Source organism: Brienomyrus brachyistius, unplaced genomic scaffold, assembly GCF_023856365.1.
Source record: "Brienomyrus brachyistius isolate T26 unplaced genomic scaffold, BBRACH_0.4 scaffold65, whole genome shotgun sequence".
Lineage (NCBI taxonomy): Eukaryota > Metazoa > Chordata > Actinopteri > Osteoglossiformes > Mormyridae > Brienomyrus > Brienomyrus brachyistius.
Window position 1 is genome coordinate 34456 of NW_026042340.1, and position 13163 is coordinate 47618.

General features: G+C 48.3%; 1 protein-coding gene across 4 annotated transcripts; it reads left to right on the forward strand.

Annotated features, from left to right (window-relative positions):
• Window positions 1-146: 146 nt before the first annotated feature.
• On the forward strand, window positions 147-12445 carry LOC125725368 (histone-lysine N-methyltransferase EZH2). 4 transcript variants are annotated; one of them, XM_049002226.1, is made up of 20 exons: window positions 147-1031; window positions 4180-4303; window positions 4608-4736; window positions 5443-5562; window positions 5837-5957; window positions 6055-6234; window positions 6378-6480; window positions 6934-7097; window positions 7257-7354; window positions 7655-7907; window positions 8247-8416; window positions 8598-8692; window positions 9057-9097; window positions 9505-9630; window positions 9722-9900; window positions 10091-10186; window positions 10634-10715; window positions 10789-10869; window positions 10956-11040; window positions 12080-12445. In XM_049002226.1, exons 2-20 carry the CDS (start codon window positions 4187-4189, stop codon window positions 12138-12140), a joined length of 2301 nt encoding a protein of 766 aa, XP_048858183.1. In that variant the 5' UTR covers window positions 147-1031; window positions 4180-4186; the 3' UTR covers window positions 12141-12445. The 4 variants fall into 4 exon arrangements, with proteins under 4 accessions (XP_048858183.1, XP_048858184.1, XP_048858182.1 ...); XM_049002227.1 differs by having other exon boundaries at window positions 147-707; XM_049002225.1 differs by lacking the exon at window positions 147-1031 and adding an exon at window positions 1227-1566 and having other exon boundaries at window positions 4608-4709.
• The last annotated feature ends 718 nt before the right edge of the window (window positions 12446-13163 follow it).

Sequence of the window (13163 nt, forward strand, 5' to 3'; positions counted from 1 at the left end):
GATCTAGCGTAGTTGTGTTGACAATCTCTGCATTCAAGATGAGTGTGTTAGGCTCTTTAGAAATGGGTGGGGTTTAATAAACTCACTGACCTCGGACGCAGCTATAACTACAACCCGTTTATCGCTCATGTTAATTCTCTGCATACCCGAGCAACTGCCAAACGCTCGGAAACCCTTTATTCGTCAGTTAACCGATTAACCTAGCGTTTTCTGAAATAAGTTAATAAATTAATCGCCGGGCTCGTATTTAAACAGCAGTATTCCCCCCCATAACTTGCACTATTGTCTGCTCCTGTGAAAATCGGCTCTGAAATTGAAAGCAATCAGGCACACGGCGATGCGGCGAGTTTAATACATGAATTCAAAGATCGTGTAGGGGAAATGTATTGACGAAATAGCATTGCAGTTTATATCTGCATTATCTTTTTTTAAACGGTTTAATTTAGTCAGTTACTACGTGAACATTTCCATAACAGAAGAACAAAGAGAACTTCTCCACATGCCCCCCAATCTGGGGCCTCCACTGCAGCGTTGGCTTTGATTGGACAGCTCCCCGGTACAATTAGACGTATCGGAATCCACGACACTGATGAGGCTCAATGTGAGCGCCTGTGATTGGCTGGCGGGTTTGGCGCTCGCGGAGTCCCCAGTCTTTCCGAACGGAGAGGCGGATATTGACTGAGGGAGAAGGAGAAAGAAAGAAGAGAGTGAGTTGCCGAAGCGGAAACAGCGAGATGGATTAGATGGCGCTCGGAAGTTTAGCTGACAGCGGTTCACACGTCTGGTTTTGCCGCTCGTCTTTGCGGGGGTTAAAGGAGGCGTTTTGAATTGAGGACAGACCACCGCTGTGTTGGTGGCTCTTTGTAGGAGACTCGAGCGCCGGTATCCACAGGCGCGCGGAGGTGACCCCCCCCCCCCTCCACACTAATCCCGAACTGCGGGAGCCTCGTTAATTGAATCCTATCTGTACCCCTTGAAGAGCGCAGGACAGGTTGGGGACAAGCAAGGAGGAGAAAGGAAAGCGGGGACAGGTGTGGTATTTCTGTCCGAATCGCCGGCAGGTTCCTGCCCCTGAGATGGGAGGGCGCGCGGCTTTAACGCGCGGCGTCTGAATCCGCGCAGCCGGGAAAGGCGCCGCGCTTGGTGCCACCGGCCGGGAAAGGCTGCACGGGACTCCGGCTGTCATCCGTCCAGAAGTATCTCCCTCGGGTCACACTGCTGCTTTTTATCTGCCTCTAACCCATGCTATTGACTTCATTGTGGAAATGTTTCTGTCTTTATTTCCCCTGTATCTGATCGCCCCGGAGTCGGGCGGCTGCTACACACCTCGTCACACCGGTACCGCACCTTTACGCGCAGTCCTCTCCGGATACCCCTCGCTAACTACATGCACTTACGTCTTAAGGTCAAAGTTTGCTCGACTTGCGGTGATGCTTCCTCAGCTTTGAAGCGGTGTCGGGTCACTTTCGCTGACTTTCTGACAATCTCTGTTAAAATAATCGTTATCCAGATTTGCGTCCCGTTGATTTATGCATTTTCTTACCTATTGTTCTGTACCAGATCGTGGTGGGTAACCAACTATTTGTTAAACATTAACAGTTTAGGTCAAATGGTGCAAGATTTACCCATTATTTTCAGTGATGTTTTTTTCCTGTGTGTACTCGTACATTAGTTTTTCTTTTCGGATTGATTCAAGCTTGGTGGTTTAATTGATCGTTATAAATAAAGTAAATCTGACTTGTTCTGCTGTATTTCAGATTCATGTAGGAACAGCTCTAAGGCATGTTATGATGTATTTAATATGTAGACAGCTGAAGCTTCATTGATTGTCCACAGGTCAGCGATGATAAAGACTGGGCTGGTTGTATCTCTAAAGTGCATTTTAACTTAGCCTCCTTAAGTTCACCTTTTATTCGAAGGAAGCCGTAAGCTAAGTAGTGTATTCGGAGGAAGACCGCGTGTGAATCAGTGCAGTGTTTTGGGGGACGGAGGCCGTCCGCCTCAGTGAATTCGATTGTCCCCCATATAAAGTGCAATTGACATCCATTCGCCGACAGGGCAATTCTTCGTGTAATGGCAGTTTTGTGTTCTTGGGAGCTCCGGTTTAAATTGCTCACAGCATCTAAATAAAGGCTCTTTAAAACACACCCGTAATGGGAATTAACAACGAACAGTACACATTTACACGAAAAACAAGGTGTTTCTGCTTATTCAGCTGTACTGCGATGTAATTGGCTCTTCATGACACACCTTCCTGTACAGACTGAACTAATACATGTTCAATGGCGGCTGCCTAGTTGACTTATTAAATAAATCAGTGCCCTTTATTCCCTCCCCCGCTATGTATATTTTAACTATACTTTAACTGTAGTATTTATGTCGTAGTATCGGAGTTTGAGGTCATATTGCAGCTCTTGTCACACTACATTTTTGTCATGGTCAAATTATTGATTGGCATACAGTGTTACAGTGCATAGTGGTTTCAGAAAACGGGATGTGGTTATTTCACACTGTCTAATCATCTTTTGCATGCTTTGAATGCAGTGCATACTTGTGCATAGCATGCATAAATGTGCACATCCATAGCCAGTCTAACCTACTTTATTGAATATGTTTGCCTCAAACTCTTGTCTAGCACTGTCATTCAGTGTAGTGCAATTCTGCTGAGCATGTTAGTGATTCTCTCTCTTTAGCAACTGTTAATGTTTAATGTGTTCTGTCTTTTGCGACTGTTTGTTTTTGTGCTTCAATAGGTAGCATAGTTAGTCTGTAATGTTGTGTCAGTGAAGTGCTATCATTGAATGTTTAAGAGAGAAATGTAGTATTTTGTCTTTCACCCCCCTCAAGCTCTCAATGGCTGAAATCTGGCTGGGTTAACTTAATACACTTAGTCAGGCTCGCTTCTTATGAATTAGTAATGTGCTGTGTAATTTAAACTACTGGCTAGCTATAGGTGTCTGAGCCTTAAATTTGGCGTTGTGACTCGCCTTCTGGCTTTTACTGAAGCGGCAGAGCAACATTTTACCGCTACGAAGAAAAAGTATCCGTGCGTTTGTTTTTAAATATAGAAATTAAGAAGGAAGGATTAGACACAAAATGAATCAAATTTCTGAATTTTCCATTTTAAATGGATAAAATTAGCTATTGTAATTATGGATAACTGGTTCAATTTTTTGACTGCCTTTCACATCCTTTGAAGGAGGACCGTATTTAAACATTTAAATTTCATTTCCATGTGAATGTGAGCTGGCCTGCCAGTGTATAATTGTGTGAACACAGTGTGTTAAATCCCAGTTTGTTTGACTGCCATCACATAACTATCTAGTAAACGTGACTAATAGACTTCCTGGAGTACAGCGGATATTTAATTTGCTGCAATTTTCTGCCACTTTGTTATGGAAATCATTCATATTTAGTTTTAAATTGGTTGTTTCCAGACCATCATTTTAAAAGAGAGTAACTGCCTGCAGATGTTTTAGCTAATTTTCTCCAGTAACAGTAATGTCACAGAGTTGAAACCTTCAAGATCCATTATGAATTTGCCTATGAGGATAAATTTCCCCCAGTGGTATACAAGGTTAATCCAATTTCAAGAGTTTAGGGTGATCTTGGTGCTCATGTTGATATGAATTGAATATCTCTGTATCCAATGCCCATAATAATTTTGTATCATTTTGGAAGGACCCCTCTTTGTCAGCCTTTGGATAACAATCCCTTTATGTGATGGGAATTATTTTATTTATTTATCAGGAAACAACCAAACAATTCTTTACAGAAAATGGAATGAAACAAGCCAGAAATGAGTGTGACTTGTATTTTAATACTAACGACGGGTCTTCCATTTAAATATAAAATCTATTTTGTTGTTTCTTCTGGGATTTATTGTATTCAGTTGTCTGTGTAGTTGATTTTATCTTTAGTCCTGAAACTCTGAACAAACCTGTTCTGTTATTTGCATCTATCTTGTGAGCTATCCTGTACATTCAGTACATATCTGGGCTCATAAAGGAAAGCATTCTTTCAGGGGGTTTTTCCCTAACCATTAGGCCACCGCTGCCCCTGCCACATCCCCATAAATGAGTTCTGCTTTGGTCTTACCTTGGCCTGCGTGTCACCCAGTTTGCGGAGTCCCTTGCAGTCCCTGCTCAGAGTCGGACTGAGGCCACGTTATCCCCACAGGGTGACCATGGGTTTGACTGGCAAGAGGTCGGAGAAAGGCCCGGTGTGCTGGAGGAGGCGCGTGAAATCGGAGTACATGCGCCTTCGACAGCTCAAGAGGTTCAGGCGAGCAGACGAGGTTAAGGTACGGCAGGGGGGCTCCCTCTGGTAACGTACTTTTTTTGTTTATTCACTGTGGTGTGCAGTGCTCATTTAATTTTCAAGTGTTCCGTTTGTCTTGGAGTGCCTCCACTTACGGCGGTGGCCTTGATTTTCAAATGGTATGAAGGGAAACCCTGCAGAGCTAATCCTTACCCCCTTAACTGCTCTGTGGCATTGTGAGGAAGCTTGGGCCGACCTCCTGTCTGGATGCTTTGATGTACCACACATGCCAAGTGGTCCAATGACTCTCCCCTCCGCCCTCTGCACTCGTGTTCCCTGTCGCACAGAGTATGTTTAACACTAACCGGCAGAAGATCGTAGAGCGCACCGACATCCTTAACCAGGAATGGAAACTGCGGCGGATCCAGCCGGTGCACATCATGACATCTGTAAGCTCCTTACGCGGGACCAGAGAGGTCAGCACCTTCTCACTCACGCTAACGCACATTGCCCACCTGCTGAACGAAGGCTCCCTCCCCCAATCAGTGCTTCGGTGGCGTATGAAGTGAAACGGCTGAATTGCATATGTAACACACTAGGATTTGACACATGCTGTTAGACAGCCGCGATGACTTAAGTAGCCATTTGGCATTTTTCTAAATCGCTTGCTGTTTGTGCATACTTTTGAATGACGTATGCTTTACAGTTGATTTAAGTAGAATCAGCAGCTTAAGCCTACAGAATGTCTTTGAATAGCCGGAACCTTAAATTATCTTAAAATATGTGCTGCTTAATCACAAAATAACGTGGTTATGTTAATTAGCACCGTCTTCCTAGCAGTCTTGGACGTTTTCTGAGGCTTTGTGTCTATGATGCTTCTCAGAGAGTGTCCTCTTATGCAAAGTTGCCTTTGGAGACTGTAGCGGGGAGACCTGTAGGTAGTGGCTGTGAGATAGATACACAAGAAAGAAAGCGAGAGAACTTTATTAATCCCTCGGGATGGTTCCCTCGGGATGGTTCCCTTGGGATGGTTCCTCCGGGAAATTCAGTTCCTAGTAGCAGCATAGCACCATACAACATACAGGTACACATAGTACAGTTATGAAATCAAGATAAAAGTGTAGGGAAATGTAATAAAATTCTGTAATGCTATGAGGTAATGCTGTGCGATCTTTGTCCCAGTGCACAGTGGACAGTGGCTTCTCGGAGTTCTCCAGACAGGTCATCCCTCTCAAGACGCTGAACGCTGTTGCCTCTGTGCCTGTAATGTACTCCTGGTCGCCCTTGCAGCAGAACTTCATGGTAGGTGATACCATTCAGCATTAAATGTGTCGTTTCTGGGTTTTGTTGGAAATGGAGAGGCAGTGTAACAGTATTTTTCAGTAAGTGAATATGGACTGGCATCTTGAAGGTTTTGTAACGCAGCACAAAAATAATTTTGACCTTTTTAAATGTAAAAATGAGCTACTGGGTTTGGGTAGAATGGTGACATCACCACACAGGGATATATATGTGTTGTTTGTCATTATTCAAAATTGTAAAAGGTTTCTGTACCTGGGGCTACATTCATGTGCAGGTTGAGGATGAGACCGTGCTGCACAACATCCCTTACATGGGAGATGAGATCCTAGACCAGGACGGCACTTTCATCGAGGAGCTCATCAAGAACTACGACGGCAAAGTCCATGGAGACCGAGGTGAGGCCTTCTGACCGTCTGTCATCCCTACAGCAGGTTGTTCTTAGAATCACCTTCTTGCAGACGAGCTCCATCTAAGCTTGTTTTTATGTGGCAGAATGCGGGTTCATCAACGACGAGATCTTTGTGGAGCTTGTCAGTGCCCTCAACCAGTATAGTGACAATGAGGATGAGGATGAAGATGAAGACCAGCACGACTACAAAATGGAGAAAGTGGACATTTGTGATGGCAAGGATGATGGAGACGATGCAAGGAAGGAACTTCTTAACTTTCAGGGTAAGAAACTGAGCTGGACCGCTGTTCAGCTCATCGCCAGAGATGGTAATAATGTACCTTCAGTCTTATTCCCCACTTCAGTTATTAGCCTGCAATGATGGACACTGAACAAAGAACCGTGTGTCTCCCTCTCCTTGTAACAGGCAGAAATCGGGAGAGCTCTAGAAAGTTTCCTTCTGACAAGATCTTTGAAGCCATCTCCTCCATGTTCCCCGACAAAGGATCCCCAGAGGAGCTCAAAGAAAAGTGAGTTCTGCAGAAGTTGATAATGGCTGATCCGTTCCAAACGGTTGATCTTTCTGAGTAACATGATTACACACAGTAATCTCGAGAACGGCCTTTTATAGAGGCAAAGGTCCATTGTTGGCGCTGCTGGGGATGTTACTCACACACAAGTAACCCACTATAGATGGGTGGAAAGTTCAGGTCCAGAGAGTACAAATCCAGACCAAGGTTTTGTTTCAGCCAACCAGGTGAGTATGAAGAGTCAGTCAGAGTATTCAGCTGGTTGGTGAGCTGTTGAGTGCTTTGGGCATGGATACTCTAAAGCATTTAGGCACAATGTTACGTTATACAAAAGTGAAGCTGGATTGGATTGGATTGAATTGAATCAAATCCAGCTGCTGTGTGAGTGTAGGGGGGTGGAGATGGTAGCTGTGGTGGTTGGGCTTCTGAAACACGCCGATGTCTGTGTCTAAGGTACAAGGAGCTGACGGAGCAGCAGCTTCCCGGGACGCTGCCCCCGGAGTGCACCCCCAACATCGACGGACCCAACGCCCGCTCCGTGCAGCGGGAGCAGAGCCTGCACTCCTTCCACACCCTCTTCTGCCGCCGCTGCTTCAAGTACGACTGCTTCCTGCACCGTGAGTCTCCGCCACTCTGCTCTGTGCTCCCTGGACCGTCTGCATGTCCCTTCAGCCAGCTCACCTCCCCACCGCCTTCATAACCAGGCCTCCTGTAGGGGGGACATCTGTGCTGAAATCCCGGTGTGACACGTCAGAATAATTCCATTTCCTCCACAGCTTTTCACGCAACCCCGAATACGTACAAGCGTAAGAATATGGAGAACCTGGTGGACACCAAGCCTTGTGGGATCGACTGCTACATGTATCTAGTGCAGGCAAGTTGGTTAATCTCCCCAGCATGTGTGATTAATGTTAGTAGTGTGTTTTTTATTGTCTGGAAATATTTAACAGTGATAAATGTCAGTAAACTAAGGCCGAGGGACAGGGGCTGCTGTAATTCACACCCATTATTCAGAAACTCGATGGTAAACCCGATGCTGAGTCTTACCGCCCTCTGGGTATTCTGACAGCTATGGTGTCTGCTCTGCATGCATCATGGTCTTGGCTGACGGTGTCTTGCGGACTGGGGGGGGTGTGAGGCGAGGGGCTCATGAATAAACATCTCCCCTCCGCAGGATGGCATGGTGAGGGAGTGCCCGACCAGCCTGGGGGGCGAGCGAGACCGCGAGCGCGCTAAGACCCCATCTAAGCGGCCGGCGGGTCGGCGCCGAGGCCGGATCCCCAATGGGAACAGCAGGCCCAGTACCCCCACTGTCAGCGCCGAGCTCCGGGACGCTGACAGCGACCGGGAGGCCGGCGGAGACGTGACAGGGGACTGCAACGACAAGGACGACGACGACAAGAAGGACGAGACCACCAGCTCATCGGGTGAGAGCTGGGTGGCGGCTCCCTGGCCGACCAGCTGGCCCGCGGCCTCAGAGTGGCTGTGACTTGGACTCCGTTAGGCTTTGCTCGCCTGTTAGGTTTTAGTACCTGCATTGTGATGCTTTGCTATGGCGCAAATGAATATGGGGCAGATACATGTACAGACAGGGTGCTGTAATAGCAGAGACTGTAGGTGGAGTAAACTGTGTGTGTGTGTGTGTGTGTCTGTGTGTGTCTGTGTGTGTCTGTGTGTGTCTGTGTGTGTGTGTGTGTGTGTGTGTGTGTGTGTGTGTGTGTGTGTGTGTGTGTGTGTGTGTGTGTGTCCGCCCGCCCCGACGGCAGAGGCCAACTCTCGCTGCCAGACCCCGGTGAAGCTGAAGCTGACCTCGGAGCCCCCGGAGAACGTGGACTGGAGCGGAGCGGAGGCCTCCCTCTTCCGCGTGCTCATCGGCACGTACTACGACAACTACTGCGCCATCGCCAGGCTGATCGGCACCAAGACCTGTCGCCAGGTGGGCTGTCTGAGGAACCTTCCGGATGACCTTCCAAAACATGGATGTGTGACTCGCTCTCCATCCAGGGTGACCTCTGCTCGTTCATAGCACACCTGCATTGGGGTACGGGAGGGGATGCATGGATGGATGGATTGGGCTTTAAGTGCGTGTGTGTGGCTGATCACTGTTTGTCCTCCAGGTCTATGAGTTCCGGGTAAAAGAGTCCAGTATTATTGCACGTGCCCCCACAGAAGATGTGGATACCCCCCCACGGAAGAAAAAGCGGAAACACAGGTGAGGGCTCTGCGTGATGATGGACAGCTGATCCCCCCTCCCCCTTTTCCAGTGAATGAATGAAAGTTACATTTAGATAGTTCTTTTTTACACACACATAGACCCAATGGGGAGCCACTTAAACCACCACACTGTGCAGCCCCCACCTTGGTGATGCAGGGGCAGCCATTCTGCACCAGTACACCCACCACACAGTAGCTAAGGTGGTGAAGGGGCAGGAGAGAATTCTCCTGTTAGATATAGGGGGTGATTAGGAGGCCAGATCTGAAAGAGCCCCACTGTACAGTGCATGCTGGGGCTAAACAGGCTGTTGCCATCATAACTGCTTTGCTGTATAAATCTGATCTTGGTTTCTTGCACTTAGGTTGTGGGCCACTCACTGTAGAAAAATCCAACTGAAAAAAGGTTTGTTTTGCCCGGGAAGTTAAAAATGGTAGCTGTTAGTTTAAGGGGTGTGTGGGTGGCTGTACCGCATTGCTGCAGTGTTGGATTGAGGTTCATTCCTGGGCGTGTTGGGGGGGGGGAGGGGTAACTGGGAGTGAGTGAGTGTAAATCCCTCTAGATCAGTGTTTCCCAATCCGGTCCCCAGGGACCCACAGACAATCCACGTTTTTGCTCCCTTCCAGCTCCCAGTACTTCAGCTTGGAGGGAGCAAAAACATGGACCGACTCCAAAGGACCGGATTTTGAATTACTGCTCCAGATTGGTGCTTCTCCTCCCAAATGCTAATGCTTCCCATCTGCTGATTGGAGGGGCAGAATTTAGCACGATCTTAAACTCTCTCTTGACTTGTCCTGTTGATGCTTCCTCAGATGGCTCCTCAAACCATGTGTACAACTACCAGCCGTGTGACCACCCACGGCAGCCCTGCGACAGCTCCTGCCCCTGTGTCATCGCTCAGAACTTCTGCGAGAAGTTCTGCCAGTGCAGCTCCGAGTGTGAGCCTGGGGCCACCGCTCGCCTTCTGTCTTCACTTTCACGTTGTTTAATCGGCCACTTCAACACTTGCGCCTCCTTGTGGTGTGGCAGGCCAGAACCGCTTCCCGGGCTGCCGCTGCAAGGCGCAGTGCAACACCAAGCAGTGCCCCTGCTATCTGGCTGTGCGCGAGTGTGACCCCGACCTGTGCCTCACCTGCGGCGCCGCAGAGCACTGGGACAGCAAGAACGTCTCCTGCAAGAACTGCAGCATCCAGCGGGGCGCAAAGAAGGTGAGCTGGGGCGGGGGGGTAGGGGGTCTGGCCTTCAGTGGGCAATTTTAGGTGTAGGAGCTTCTAAAGGCCAGTATATCCTCTATACTCGCTTTCTGTATCCTTAAGGAAAACTAGAGGAAATTCATTGTGGGTGATTGAGCCTGGGGGGCCCATGCCTTGCGTTGAGTTGCCCCCTTTTGCCCTGTAGCATTTGCTGTTGGCACCATCTGACGTGGCCGGGTGGGGGATCTTCATCAAGGAGCCCGTGCAGAAGAACGAGTTCATCTCCGAGTACTGCGGCGAGGTGAGCTCAGCTGGCCACCACTGCCTGGTGCCCCCCCCCCTCTCAGCCACCTTCCGCCGGCCTGGGGACCTCTTAGCGTCTGCGTTACTTTACCTGAAACGGCAGACATTTATAAGCGCGACTGTTGGGGTTCAGTGTCCCTTTGAGTGCGCTTCCTACAGAACTGATGTTTACCTTTGCTCTGGGTTCATGACCAATAAAGTCCCATGCAGACAGATCCAGTGACACAGCAGGTATCCAGTAACTGTCTCATTTGTTTGCAGCAGTCGATTAATGTGGCAGGGGGACGTGTATCTCTAAGGCTGTTAGACCTGCAATGGGCTAATGTTTCTGCTCAACCAGCTCCTGTAGCAGACAAACATCTGTGCCTCTCCGTCCCGCAGCCGGTCGGTGGTGGTTTGGTCTGGCTGCATTTCTGTCATCGTCTGTTTGTTTTGTATCCCACAGATAATTTCCCAAGATGAAGCTGACCGTAGAGGAAAGGTCTACGATAAATACATGTGCAGCTTCCTCTTTAATTTAAATAATGGTAAGAATTCCTTCTCTGACACTCTGGAACATTCCAGGCATCCCCTCGCCCGCTAACATTTTCCTGCCTGCAGACTTTGTCGTCGACGCCACGCGGAAGGGCAACAAGATCCGGTTCGCCAACCATTCCGTTAACCCCAACTGCTATGCAAAAGGTGAGCCGTGGTCACCGGCGGTCCGAGCGGCGAGTGGCGCGCGGGTCTGTGCCAACCCACTCACACTGTCCCACTGTCTCTCTCAGTCATGATGGTGAACGGAGATCACAGAATAGGGATATTCGCCAAGAGAGCCATCCAGACGGGCGAGGAGCTGTTCTTTGATTACAGGTGAGGCCTGTGTCCATGTGTGCGACTTCTGCCACGGTATGAACCTCCGCGCTCTCCGGGCCCCGAAGCCGATTAAGCAGGCTGCCCCGAAGCACACGGTGATATTTTGGGGGAAAAAATAAGATTTAGTAAATGGTTCTGCTTTGGGAAACTGATTGAACGATCAAAGAAAATTCAGAAATAGCTTTGGTTCAGCAAGGAGGCAGTCGTGTGAGGGCGTTCTGCTCCACTCATGGCTTGGTCACTGTGTTCTCCTGCTTGGAGTCCAAGTGTCACACATTGGCTGTGAAGTGGCTTTGCACAGCAAGAAGCTTTTCTCTGCAGCTACGCCGGAGCTGCTCATATCTCTGCTTCCCAGTCATATGATGAAGGTACTTTTCGCCTATCCCATCTCTACACGTGTAAGCGAGACTGAGCTTAGCAGTGAAGGGCAGCCACCCACGGAGCTGGGGGTTAAGGGCCTCACTCAAGGGCCTACAGACATACCAAGGCTGAATAGAGAGCACAGGCTCCTAGCTGGTGCTGGGTTTGAACCCATGACCTTCCGATCACAGGCAGTGAGGCTTACCCACTGCGCCACACGCCCCCGAATGCAGTCATGTAATCACTACTTCCATAAAGATGCACTTTAAGTGCTTAAGCAGACTGGGAACGTGGAGATAGTGTCAGGTCTGAAGCACTGAGCAGGATCCTGTTTGCCGCTAAGCGCCTGCCGGTTTTGCATTATTATTAAAATAATTCTGTGAAAGGTCATCTGATGGGAAAAAATCATTGTTTTGCAATTGTGGGCTTTTTACCCCAAATCATCCATGGAGTGAACAGCAGTATTTACATTTAATCGGATATTTGATTGGATTGGATTGATGTAATTTCAAATGCTTCCCCTCTAATGCACACTAACAGCTATAGCTTAATCACTAACAAACTAAACGCGCTGCCTGTTGAGCATCGGCTTAAACGCATCAGTAAAAAACAAAGTGGGGCTGAGGGCTGCTGCTTGGGAAGCTGAGCCTGATTCTTCATTTCTTTGCTGCTTCAGGTACAGCCAGGCAGATGCACTCAAGTACGTCGGTATCGAAAGAGAAATGGAGATTCCATGAATCCGTCTACCTCCCAGCAAAGGCCTTGCACACTTCAGGGTGTTTTTACAGGACAACAAGGATTACAGACTGTTTGATACAATGGTAATTTGTAGGATTCTGATTTGGGTTGTAATACAAAATGAAAAGTGATCGTTTACTTTCGCTGCCTTTCACACTGTTTATAAATCCCTGCATTTTAAGATTTTTGGGAGGTGCGTGTTGGAGACGCCACAGTAATGGAATCATTCAACAAAATCTGCAATACTTGAACATTCATTCCTGTTTACAGCAACGAGGGGAAAATAAATGCTCTTCAGACTGGATTGCTGACGCTTGCTTGTTTTTGCGACGGCGACTCTCCGGACGGCCTTAGGCGTGCACGCCGGCATGGTCACTCCGACTGAGGCGATACCGTACAGTCCGCTGCGTTTGAGTATTGTGGGAGCTCTACGGGGTCGGCGTGTTCGTCCTCTGCAGTTCTCGGTGCTGCTGCTGGCACCTCTGAAAGCAGACCGGATTATTTTTAACAAACGGAGGAGTAAGTGCTTTCTGAATCTAAATGTGGCACGGCAGAACACCCTGCCCGCCGGGTCTGGATGCCCCAACTGTTTTTCCACCGAAGGCTAAATTCCATTAGCAACGCACAAAGCCAAGGTCCACTATACTTGGGGGGGAAAAAATCCCATTTTAGCCAAGGCAACATACAGCTGAGAAAAGAGAGCGCTTGGTTTAAAGCCCTTGGTCAAGGGCCCAACAGTGAAATGAAACGGTGAGATGTGAACCAGCGTCCTTCCGATACCAGGCACTGGAATCTGTAGCCCCAAAGGAAATGTTCAGACTACTCATTTTATAGAGAGAGATCCAGTGATTGTATCCCTCTCTGCAGCAGAATTTTCTCCTCCCCCTACAGGAGTGGTAGCTGCTGTCAGACAGGAGCTGTTACACCAGTTGTACAAGGAACTGAACCAGCATTCTTAAACCAAAACTCATTTGGCCTAAACCGCTGCAAGTAAATGAAATGATGATGAAGTAAATCCATGT